General features: G+C 45.1%; 1 protein-coding gene across 2 annotated transcripts; it reads right to left on the reverse strand.

Moving 5' to 3' along the window:
- Positions 1–598: 598 nt before the first annotated feature.
- Positions 599–3,359, reverse strand: LOC123072640 (uncharacterized). 2 transcript variants are annotated; one of them, XM_044496239.1, is made up of 4 exons: positions 3,002–3,358; positions 2,123–2,197; positions 1,362–1,964; positions 599–952 (listed from the first exon to the last, which is right to left on the reverse strand). In XM_044496239.1, exons 1-3 carry the CDS (start codon positions 3,083–3,085, stop codon positions 1,710–1,712), a joined length of 414 nt encoding a protein of 137 aa, XP_044352174.1. In that variant the 5' UTR covers positions 3,086–3,358; the 3' UTR covers positions 599–952; positions 1,362–1,709. The 2 variants fall into 2 exon arrangements, 1 of the variants encoding a protein (XP_044352174.1); XR_006435294.1 differs by having other exon boundaries at positions 599–948; positions 1,362–2,197; positions 3,002–3,359.
- Positions 3,360–13,148: the final 9,789 nt, after the last annotated feature.

The raw sequence follows: 13,148 nt of genomic DNA on the forward strand, positions 1-13,148 counted from the left end.
CGTCTGCGCGTCCGGCAAGCTCGCTGCCAGCGCGGCCGCCCTGCTCCACGCCTGTGGGGTCTCCCTGCTCACCGCCTGCGCATCCGCCAAGAGCGGCCGCCCTGCTCCCCGCCCGTGGGGTCTCCCTGCTCACCGCCCGCGCATCCGCCAAGCGCGGCCGCCCTGCTCCCCGCCCGTGGGGTCTCCCTGCTCACCGCCCGCGCATCCGCCAAGCGCGGCCGCCCTGCTCCCCGCCCGCGCGGATGGCCTGCTTGCCAGTGCCGGCCATGGATGTGCTGGTGGGTGGCTGTGTGGTGTGTGTTCCGTGGCCATGGATGTGTTGGTTTGGTGGGTGGTTGTGTGATGTGCGTTCCGTGGCATGAGCTGCGTTTTGATTTTCGGTTTGCCATTTTTTTCGGCCCTGAACGAAATGGCCGAATTTCGGCCATTTCAAAATTTTCGGCAAAATTTCGGACGAAATTACAAAATCAAATTTTGAATTTTCAGACAAAATTTGGCCGAAAATTGGCCGAAATTCGGCCGAAATTTGATAAAAAAAATCCACAGAAATTTGAAATCAAGCAAAGCAAAATCTTAGCAGCCCAACAACCATCAGGAGTAATCATATAATGTTTAGCAAATTAGCTCCAGGGATTAAAATAAGAGCGTCAGTCCAATATAACCCTCACGCACATTAGTTCTAAACTTACAGTCCACAACCATCACATCACTCCAAAGTTTAGATACTTCAGTACAACCAACAATAGGATTTAAAGGATTTCACATAGAAACGGCTCCAGAAGACAGCCATCAAAGCATCACACCGAATAGCAAAAGACAACCATCAAAGCATCACAACGAACAACAGCTCCAAAAGAAATCCATGAAAGCATGGACGGGGAGGTCTTGTTCCATCGAAAAAGTCCAGCTTCAATGCTCCAAGCTCCAACTAGCATCATGCTCCAAGCTCTAGCTAGGTAACATTTCAAAGACAAATATAGGTGATAAGTAGCATTTAGAACAGCACTACTACATGATAAGTAGCAACTAGAATAGCACTACTAAGAGACAAGTAGCAATTAGAACAACACTAGTAGGTTACTGGTAGCAATTAGAACAGTACTAGTAGGTGATAAGTAGCAATTACAACAGCCATAAAAGAAGATAATTAGAAACTACAACAGTACTAGGCGATAATTGACAAGTAGCAATTAGAACAACAGTACTGATCATTACTAAGTGAGCATAAACATTAGAGCACCAGAATAAGAAAGCAATGTACATCAAGCTATTTAAAGATCAACCACTTCAAACATATGCATCAAGCGAGATTTTTCAAAGTAATCATCATGAAGAAGAAACACCGAAAAGAAGAGACTTACCAAATCTATGAGTAGAGGCTGTTGACTTCCTTGACCTTCTTCCTAACTAGTCGTCCAGATCTACGAGTCTCCAAATTGCCAACGCTTGCTTGTGTCTCCTTTTCGACTTGTACTTGTATCTCTTCTTCCACTTGCATTTGTACTTGTATCAACAGTGCACTTGGATCAACCTTTTTATCTATATCTCTCTCTTTCTCTTGAGTGTAGGAGTAGGCCCTAATTGGATCAGCAGTGTGGTTGGTATAGGAGTAGGCCCTAATTATTGAGTGATCTTCAAAGCAGCTCGGAAGTATGGACAGTCAGCTTTACGTCCAGCAATATCATTGGCATGAAAAAATTTAGACCAAGCTAGGCCAAGTGCATCTCTAGAATTAGGATCCAAAGCACTACTGATCTTGGGCTGCATACTTTGTTGCTGCATAATTGCTTGTCAAAATATGCGGTGATACTCTTTTTGCCAACAGAAACTCGCACGTCACCCACACTCCCCTTGCCAATCCTCCTATCAACTCTGCGGGAGACATTCGGGTCACGCAATGCCTCTCGAATATTCATCTGAATTTCTTCTTCATCATCATCAAGTATGTTAATCACCCCTCCTTGCTGATACAACTCCAAACAATATAGGAACAAATACCAAATAGTTTCATGGAAGTACTGAATTAAGTGAGAGCTCTATGCCATCTTTTTTATTTGAACTAAATTAGAGCTCTATAAGAACCCCATGCAATCTCACAGCTCATATCATGTTAGTATGTTACCTTTCCAAGAGCTTTGGGAACCAATTGCACTTGCATCATGGTTGCAGCTGCCACTCCTATTTGCAGTTCCATCACCTGAAAATCAAGTGACAAAAGGACACCGGTCAGTTATGAAGAGTAGGTAACTAAGGAAGCAACCCTTGCTTGCTAGGGTGTCCTCATATTAATAATAAACAAAAAACAGTACAGCCCAATGCTCTAGTTCAGATACTAAGGAATAAGTAATTTATATACAACTCGATGCTCTAGTTTGACAAACAGACAAGTCACAAACTGTAATCTGTTCTTGAGAAAGATACAATGATGCTTAGTTCTAGAACCACCACTTAATGGTACCACTGACCATTGAAATTAATCATCAGTCAACATCTACTTTTCTATTGAAATTAATCTGTTCTTGAGAAAAAACTACAATGTTGCACAAAAGCATCATCTCGACAGCTCAAAAACAAGCACACAACACAGATATATGGAACAATTATATGTTTTAGGATGTTCATAACAAAGTTTGTAACCCACTTTTCTGTTGGACCAAAATAAATATTACCAGATCTAGAGCATCCTTGGTGACTACAAGATGCATGTATAATTCAGATTAAGAATGTCACTACTGTGTTCAACTCATCAAGACTCAGTTTTTTTTACCCCCCGTATGATATATGCATAAATCTAAAGCAACACAAGCAGCCAAGCCATTTACCAGGGACCTCTCCTAAATCTAAAGCAGCACAAGTAGACACAGATTATAACCAAGAAACAAAGCAACATCAATCTGAAATTGCTGAACAACTGAAACTACAGACACGTACTTGGACGAGACAAATTGCTGAAGACTGAAACTGCATACACATACTGAAACTGCATCAAGAACATTTGTACCTTCCCAGTCAAGCGGACACCCTCCATGCTGTTGCCGCTGCCCCGTGCTACTGCCTCCGTTGAACTGGTCGGCTCGCGCTCCATCAGCTACGTTGCCGCAGCCGCCGAGCACCATGTTGCAGTCTTGGAGAACAGGAAGTGGATGGGGTGGAGGATGAGGAGGACGGCCGGAGAAGTGAGTGCCTTGGCCGGAGATGTGGAGGAGGGCGAGGAGATGTGGAGGACGGCCGGAGAAGTGAGCGCCTTGGCCGGAGATGTGGAGGAGGGCGACGAGATGTGGTCTGTGCGCAGCGGCGGCGCCGCACACAGGAGGAGGGACAGGGAATGAGCGATTCTAGGGTTAGGCCGTTTGGGTTTCGTGGATTTGTCTCAGCGGAAGCTAACTGGAAGTCTCTCGAAGCTGGGCCGGGCAAAAAAAATTCAAACTGGGCCAAATTATTCGGCCGATAGGCCCATATCTCGGGCCCTAGCGAGACGGCCGAAATTCGGCCGAAATTGATTTTTTTCGGCCGAAAATCAAAACGCAGGGCATGAGTGGTTGTGTGGTGTGCGTGGGTGGGTGGGTGGGGGCGGGCGTGCGTGGGTGGGTGGGTGGGGCTGTGGGCTTGGGTTAGTGGGTGTGTCAGGATGGGTGGGGCTGCGTGCCTCTGGAGGGACCGCCACGTCATCGATCCGCGGGAGTGATCCGCGTGGTGTGCTTCTTCTTTGTCGTCTGTGTTTTTTATACAGACGGCAAAATATGTCTTTGCCGTCTATGTTTTTTATACAGACGGTAAAATATGTCTTTGCCGTCTGTGTTTTTTATTACAAACGGCAAATCTCATACTTTGCCGTCTATAATATAAAATGCAGACGGCAAAGTTTTTGCCGTCTGTGTTTCCTGTTACAGACGGCAAAATATGATATTTGCCGTCTGTAATAAAAAATGCAGATGGCAAAGACTACTTTGCCGTTTGTAATAAAAAATGCAGACGGCAAAATATGTTTTGCCGTTAGTCATTCTTTGCCGTCAGTAGTTGACGGCAAAACTGCTCTTTGCCGTCTGGCCCGACGAAAAGCTGACGGCAAAGATGTCCACTGACGTCTAGTTGTGATTAACTTTACTAAAATCTTTTTTATTTTTAATGACTTATTACAACTCAAAAATAAATAGAAAAAAAATAAATATAGCAGAAAAGAAAAAAAACTATATAAAAAACTACTCAGAAATAAATAGAAGAAAAAATAGTTGTGACTAACTTTACTAAAAAAATGAGCATAGATGCGCTTATAGAGAAAACTCAACCTAAATTCATAATAAATTTCTACTAACTTCAGAGAAATTCAGTATGAATTTAGGTCAAATTTCCTATATAAGGGCATCTATTTTCATTTTGAGAGGAGCTCAACAAGGCAGAGAGGGAGGGGCTTATAAACCGGTGTGAGCCCCCTTCGGTTGGCGAGGTGGGACTAAACTCTGGCCGCAACGAGGACCAACCCTTTAGTCCCGGTTGGTGGTATGAACCGGGACTAATGGGCGGCCTTTGATCCCGGTTCATGCCTCCAACCGGGACCAATAGTGGTGGGCCAGGAGCGAGGACCGTTGGTCCCGGTTCGTCCCACCAACCGGGACCAGAAGGTCCAGACGAACCGGGACCAATGGCCCACGTGGCCCGGCCAGCCTCCGGGGCTCACGAACCGGGTCCAATGCCCCCATTGGTCCCGGTTCTGGATTGAACCGGGACTAATAGGCTGACCCGGCCTGAACCATTACCCCCTTTTCTACTAGTGTATTAATATCAATAGCTAACTCTAGAGCTTTGTTTTGATCATGTCATCATCTAGAACTGAAAAAGAATTGAAAAGGGATATTTGATTTTTTACCTTCCATATTTCTCTCCATTAGTAGTTCAGCAATTTTGTCAGGAATTGGGATAGCAAAGGTCCCCAGGGCCTGAAGCATTGTGCTACTCCTGGTTACAGGACCATGTACAATGGAATGTGCTGATCCTGCTACCTAAGCCCATATTTCGGGTGCACCTTTCAACCAGTGATTAATTGTGTATGTTTTCCTCGAGCATACATCATTATATCATTTGATCTGTTAAATGTTATCTCCTTGTTCACATAATTGTGGAGATCCATCTTTTGAAAATCTCAATGAATTGTCGCTGAGTCAATCAGCCACCTCCTCACCTCTCCTTGAATTAATGATGAACTCTTGTTTCGGAACTCACTCCCACTGTTCAATTCCCGAGAATCTTACAATGTCATCTCAACAATTTGGTTGCACCTCTCTTCTCAGGCATCCTGAGTTTGCGATATCCTGACGCCAATCGGATCTGGATCTCGGTCAGATATAATGGTTGGAACATATTCCCAAGAATTATAACATTGGTCTTTATATGACCCGGTAAGATGATGTCATGCCTAGCACACCTGGTCGGAGGACCTATTGTTGTAGTTCCCTTTTTGGCAAGGTTAGTCATTCTTCCATGAGCAAATTGTAAGACTTATTCTATAAGTTGTTCCTGATGGATCCTTTTTGTTTCCAAAGTCTGATCTTCACCTGTTGACCATGTCAATGCTATCTGGAAGCATGTCTATGGTACTCCGATTTTCAACAGGAGCATTTGGATCACAATGCTAAATTTTGTTTATCATTTATCCTAACACCGCTGGGTAATATCATTAGATTCCTTCCCCCTCACCTAAATGGTTTTCTACTTTCTATCCTGTCATGGATATCATGCTCTGCTTGTCCTTGGGAAGGATATATACCCCAGAAATATGTGTGTATACACATTTTCCTTTCCATTGTTCTATTTAATCTGATAATCGTATTTTCCTTTCCACTGGTTGGTTTAACGTTTCTTGTGATCTATATGATCTAAGCAATAATATTCTCCTGCTTATGTAAACACATCGGTGTACAACTCTATCAGTAAGACCCTGTTACTATTGTTGACGACATTCCGGTAACCACCGATGGACGAGAACTTTGCCTATTGGTCCGCCTCGTCCTAACGAGCAGGAAAATGGTTCTCTTCGTCCCTCGCCGTAGGTACCAACATTGTTGCCAACAAAACTGACAGGCTATCCTCTGACATACCTTTCTATCTTGACCGTGCAAATGTTAGCGCCTTCCTGCTTTTAACCCACATGGTGGGCCCATAACCCACAGTTCCACAGGATCGTAACCTGACTCTCCTGTACAACCATGTTTCTAATGGTTATTCCTCACACTTGGCTTCGTATTTAATTCACGGGCCACCTTCCTAGTGATCTATTCTGGTATCAGACGCAATACTTACTCTCGCTGCTTTGAACCCCTTTCTCACTCTGGTTCAGACTTCGAACAACTATCTATCCGCTTGGAACCTCTTATTGTACCTTCGTACCTTACTCTCGATGTATTTTATATGTTCAACTCGAGAGATACTCTTATGCTCATTCATGGGTTAACCCCAGATTGTTTCCCTCATAAGCATTGTCGTAGTTGAGCTGCCCCTTACCGATTTGTAAGTACGTTCGAGTTCCCAAAGAAAAGGATGACTTCAGCATGATGAACTGAAGCAGAGAAATGCAGACGTCAATGTAATGGATTGACCTCTTCGAGAAGAGCAACCAAGGCCGAGAAGATCCGTTAGAATTTCGTAACTAGACCTTCCCCCCTTCTCTACCTCTTAAATCTTGGGACAAGATTTCTTGTAGTGGAGGAGAATTGTGACGCCCGGATAATCAAGCTACAGTAGCCTTTGCTAATGATGCCACGTCACCTCGATTACTGTTGTTAATCTCACGTTAGTTCAAAACTGATTCAAAATCCAAATTCAAAAACAAGTCAAACAATTATAGTTTTCAAAAGTCAAAACCAAAATGTCCTTATTGTGACAAATAATTCATAAGATATATTGGTGGAGAAACCAATTCTTTATAATATGTTTAATTGCACTAAACTAATTAAATCAGTAGCTCAAACCATTAATTAAATGCCTTTTATATTTTGTAAAATACTAAACTATATTATTTTGGGATGAAACTTTTTGTGGTTGTGACATAATTTGTAACATCAATTTAGGTGCCACTTTGGTATTTTATTAAAACCAAAATAATTAGGAACTAAAAGAAAACAGAAAATAAAAATGAGAAAAAGTAAAAGAAAACAAAACAAACAAAAAAAAGGAAAGGGAACCCCCCCCCTTCACTGGGCTCCGGCCTAGGTGGCCAGCCCAACTGGCCCACCTAACCTCCCCTGGCCTATATGGCCTTGTACCCCAAACCCTAACCCCCGAGTCACCCCACTCCTCCCCCACACGATCCCCAACCTACTCTCTCGTCCATCTCGCCCCCCTCCCGATCCGATCTGGATCGGGGGCTCAACACACCCCGCCGCCAAGACGCCACCCAGAGGCCCCCTCCCCCCGCCTGAGGACCGCCGTCACCGTGCTCGTCCCGGACATCGTCGTCTCCACCACCGCCATCTTCGTCCTCCTCCTCCCCGACGCGGTCCACCGACCTCGACGCCGCCACGAACCGCCGTCGCCGAGGCCATTCGCTGGAGCTCCTCCGTCGTCGCTGGAACATTGTCCCCGTCCTCCTCGACCGCCACTGCCCCGTGCCCTACGCTGCTCGGTGAGGCCCCCGGCCTCTGCTCTTTCCCCCGTCACCGAACGCACGCACTCACCGCTCCGCCGAACCCCCGCGACCGAGCTCCTGTTCGCCCTGCCCGAAGCCGTGCCCATCACCGCACGCACCGGCCTTCCCAGCTCCGGTGCCCGCCTCCGCCTACCGCGGCCGGCCGGCCGAACACCGTCGCCGCTGCGACCCCGCTCGGCCCCTCACGCCGTCTCGCTCGCACGCGCTCGCCCCGTGTCGCACCCCGGCTCCCCTACTGCTCCTCTCTCCGGCCACGGCCACACCTAGTGCCTGCTGCCCCGTGCCGTTGCTGGCCTCGCCGCCAGCCACCGCGAGCCCCCTGTGCGCGTCCGTTCGGGCGACGCCGCGCTCGAGTTCGCCCGTTTGTGCCCGTCCCTCGTCCGCTAGCCCAGTGCCCGTGAAGGCCCCCTCGCCCATTGACATGTGGGGCCCAACCCCTAGAACATTAAAAAAAGAACAGATTAAAAAAAGGAATTAAAAATAACAATAAATATATATATTAATTAATTAATTTAATTAATTGTGTTTGGTTAACCTAATCAATTAATTAAACTTAATTAATCCTGCTTAATTAAGCCCCAATTTGCATGTTAGTCTATGACAGGTGGGTCCCACTGGACCCATAGTCCAGGTTTGACTCTGGTCAGCTGGGTTTGACCTGCTGACGTCATGGTGATATCATGCTGACATCACCTTACACTATTCTGGATAATGTTAGAAATAAATAAATTCTAAAAATGATTAAATCTTTTTAAATTAATATAAAATAAACCGTAGCTCGGATGGAAAAACTTTGAACATGAAAGTTGCTCAGAACAACGAGACGAATCCAGATACGCAGCCCATTTGTCCGCCACGCATCCCTAGCATAATGAACCTGCAACATTTCACCTCCGGTTTATCTGTCCAAAAATGCGAAACACTGGGGATACTTTCCCGGATGTTTCCCTCCTTCACCGGTATCACCTAATACCGCGTTAGGGCATACCTAGCACCGCGTATTGTCTCGTTATGCTTTGTGATGCTTTGATTACTCTATTATTTATTGTGTTCCCCCTCCATTACTTCTTTCCGATAGGCCCCGAGACCGCCGCCGACCTCCAGTTCGACTACGGTGTTGACGACATGTCCTTCTTGCCAGAGCAACCAGGCAAGCCCCCCCCCTTGATCACCAGATATCGCCTATTCTTCTCTATACTGCTTGCATTAGAGTAGTGTAGCATGTTACTGTTCGGTTACTCATATTCTGTTGCATAGCCTGTCATTGTTGCTACAGTCATTGATACCTTACCCGTAATCCTAAATGCTTAGCATAGGATGCTAGTTTATCATCATTAGCCCTACATTCTTGTCAGTCTACCTTGCTATACTATCGGGCCGTGATCACTCGGGAGGTGATCGCGGGTATATACTATACATACATACATACTATACAGATGGTGACTAAAGTCGGGTCAGCTCGTTGAGTACCCGCACGTGATTCTGATGTGGGGGCTGGAAGGACAGGTGGCTCCATCCCGGTAGAGGTGGGCCTGGGTTCCCGACGGCCCCTGACTGTTACTTTGTGGCGGAGCGACAGGACAGGTTGAGACCACCTAGGCGAGATGTGGGCCTGGCCCTGGTCGGCGTTCGTGGTTACTTCATAATAACACGCTTAACGAGATCTTGGTATTTGATCTGAGTCTGGCCACTGGCCTATACGCACTAACCAACTACTCGGGAAAGATATGGGCACTCGACGTGGTGGTATCAGCCGAAGCCTTCGTGACATCAGCGACTGAGCGGCGCGCGATGGATTGGAACGTAAGCCTCCTCTTGTATTAAGGGGGCTAGTTCTGCTTCCGTCCGCCCATGCAACATGCAGGTGTGCAAAGGGCGATGGGCCCAGACTCCTGCGCCATAGGATTTAGACCGGCGTGCTGACCTCTCTGTTGTGCCTAGGTGGGGCTGCGACGTGTTGATCTTTCGAGTCCGGGCATGACCCAGCAAAGTGTGTCTTGCCAAATGGGATCGAGCGTGTTGGGTTATGTGGTGCACCCCTGCAGGGAAGTTTATCTATTTGAATAGCCATGTCCCTCGGTAAAAGGACGACCCGGAGTTGTACCTTAACCGTATGACAACTAGAACCGAATACTTAATAAAACACACCCAGTCAAGTTCCACAGACAACCCGGTGATCGCTTTTCCACAGGGCGACGAGGGGAGGGTCGCCGGGTAGGATTATGCTATGCGATGCTACTTGGAGGACTTCAATCTACTCTCTTCTACATGCTGCAAGACGGAGGCTGCCAGAAGCGTAGTCTTCGATAGGACTAGCTATCCCCCTCTTATTCTGGCATTCTGTAGTTCAGTCCGCTGATATTTCCTCTTTACACATATACCCATGCATATGTAGTGTAGATCCTTGCTTGCGAGTACTTTGGATGAGTACTCACGGTTGTTTTTCTCCCCCCTTTTCCCCCTTTTCTTTCTACCTGGTTGTCGCAACCAGATCTGGAGCCCAAGAGCTAGACGCCACCGTCGACGACGACTCCTACTACACTGGAGGTGCCTACTACTGCGGGCAGGCCGCTGACGACGACCATGAGTAGTTAGGAGGATCCCAGGCAGGAGGCATGCACCTCTTTTGATCTGTATCCCAGCTTGTGCTAGCCTTCTTAAGGCAAACTTGTTTAGTTTATCTTTGTACTCAGATATTGTTGCTTCCGCTGACTCGTCTATGATCGAGCACTTGTATTCGAGCCCTCGAGGCCCCTGGCTTGTAATATGATGCTTGTATGGCTTATTTATGTTTTTAGAGTTGTGTTGTGATATCTTCCCGTGAGTCCCTGATCTTGATCGTACACGTTTGTTTGCATGATTAGTGTACGATTGAATCGGGGGCGTCACAGAGGAGGATGATGAGGAGCAGCCAATAGGGTCTGTTGATGACAGATCGGTGCCTCCTCCTTGCATTGCTTTGAGTTAGGGATGGGCGGTGTTCTTCGGCTATAGATTGAAAAATTGCATGAGGAGGAGGGGCCAAGGTTTTTTTATGACAGATCGGTGCCTCCTCATAGGGTTCTGATCGGTGAAGGAAGGGATTTGCAAGGGACAGGGGAGTTGTTTACGTCATACCTTGGAACATGCTTTTTTTTCTGCGTGTAGGTGGGATATGGGTTGAGAACTCTTAGTTATTTGATCTGACGGCTGTACATAGTTAATACAATGATCAAATGTTTAATTTTCTTAGTTTCTAAGGATTAACATGAAGGCTTGAAAGGTGCTTCCAATTAGTGAATATAAGATATAAGAAGGTCGCATGTTTTGGCAAAAAGAAAATTGTAATATTTTCATAGAAATGGTCATAATTTTCTTCATTAAATATTGTAAAAAGGTAGGTTGTACATAGACGAATTATTCTACTCGATGAAGTACAATATATACTGCTTCATACATATGTCTATATCTTTAATTCACCCTAGTAATAATTAAAAAGAGAAATATTTATTAAAACTGTTTTGCAGGTGAATGAGTCAAGAAAGAGCCATTCCAATATTTAACTCAATTTTCCTACAATGAAAAGTAAATTCCAAAAATAGCAAACAATCTTAAAATATTACGAATTGTTTCTACAACAAAGCATTGCTTAGTATTTTTACGTAATACGTGCAAATTTTCATTATGTATTGATATTCACTATGTTTGCAAAAAAACTTAGCTCCCACATGAGTTCAAAATTAATCTTTTAGGAGTGTCTTTTTGGCCTTGAACATTTTGAATGTTTTTTCACAAAATATCTAAACAAATAATTCCACATATACCCATTATATAGAAAATAAACACAATATATTTTAAAAGGCATGTTTATAATCAAACTTTTATAAATTCTCTCCAATGTGTTTTTTATCTCGGTAAATTTTAAGTTCAAACTTTATCTTCTTTCATGGCTGAATGACAACATATGTACTACAATGTATTCCATTTGCAGAACTTAAATAGATTATAGCTGAGTATAATATGTACATATTAATTATATTCGTTAGGATCTAATGTTTTAGATTTAGTATTTTGGACCAACCAATAAATTTGCTCCATCTGTACAGAGTAGCATCATGCATATGTGTTCTACCTTGTTTTGCAATTGTATATATTGTCCACAACTGCAACCTTAACTAAGTTCCATGAGTTGGTACAATGATACGTACAGTGTTGCATAAATTGAACACTGGTACACTGGTATGTGAGTTGGACACTATTACATGAGTTGGACACTGGTACACTGTTGAATGACGTGGACACTGGTACTGGGTGTTGTCTCTTGTGTGATGATTATCAAGAAGAAGAGAGCTGTGAGCAAAGCTAATCATGTCTTGATTGAAGCATCAAAAACATAGCTGTCACGTATTCCGTTTTGGAAAGACGAGACTTTCCCATTTGAAAATGATTTTGACGTAAGTCAAGTTCGCTGGTACCCATCTACCTCACTGCTTCTTCATCTTAGGCTAGAAACCAAACCGAGCGGCAACGGCTAGGTGTAAGTCCACTAGGAAAACTTTTGGGCCAGTCAATTTGTTATGAGTCGTCGGATGCAAGATGAATGGCCATATCAGCTTCTTCAACCTCCAGCCCTTCTGTTCATCCCCAAAACCGCCCCACATACTGCTTGCCCAACTACCAATCTCCGATGCCCGCTGTCGGCGATGCTCCCACAGCAGCCTCGCTGCACCACCCTTCCCCCCACCGCCCACCGTCGTGCTTGCCGCCTCCCCCGGCCATCCCTCTAAACCACAAACAACCTAAATTTTTCAGCAAACCTTCACTACCTCTGGGCTCACCTAAGATAGACAAGGATGTTGTTGTTTCCCCAGCACCCCCTGCACCGGCAGCCTCAGTGCTTCATGGTTGCTTCTTCTATCTACACCGAATCAACTGGCCCAAATTCAATGTTTCCGGCGACTGACGTCCACCAAATAGAAATCAAGAAAATTTAACTATGTGGAGTTGGCCAAGCCATCTACACCTTAAAGTTGTGAAAATGATGGATGCTTTAATTCTTTTGGACGATCGAGTTTTTTTTAAACACTACATGTATCCTTCTAAACATGAATGATGCATGTCACATACTCCCTCCATTCCAAAATAAGTGTCGTGGAGATAGTTCAAACATAGTATTTATTGTCGTGCCCTACCACTATTGTTCCCATCTTCCGTTCCCTATCCATCCATGTACCATATGCATGCCATGGGATAGTGCAGCCTAGTGTCCCTGCTTTGTGATCAAGAGATGCTAGCAGAGATCATTCTGCTGCACTCAGTAACCATACCACCGTTGAGTTACCAGTGAAGTACAAAAGGTGCATGTCAAAGGGTATGCTTTTCGCAGTACAGTGGTTTGTGTTCTTGCATGCCCAACGCGTGATGCTAGATCAAGCATTCCAACGTGTGGCTCCAAACGAGCCTTCTCGCCTTTCTTGTATCTGTATTTCATCAACATTTGTTCATACAATTTCCTCGCCAATAACCAGGT

Source organism: Triticum aestivum, chromosome 3B (genome assembly GCF_018294505.1).
Source record: "Triticum aestivum cultivar Chinese Spring chromosome 3B, IWGSC CS RefSeq v2.1, whole genome shotgun sequence".
Taxonomy (NCBI): Eukaryota; Viridiplantae; Streptophyta; class Magnoliopsida; order Poales; family Poaceae; genus Triticum; species Triticum aestivum.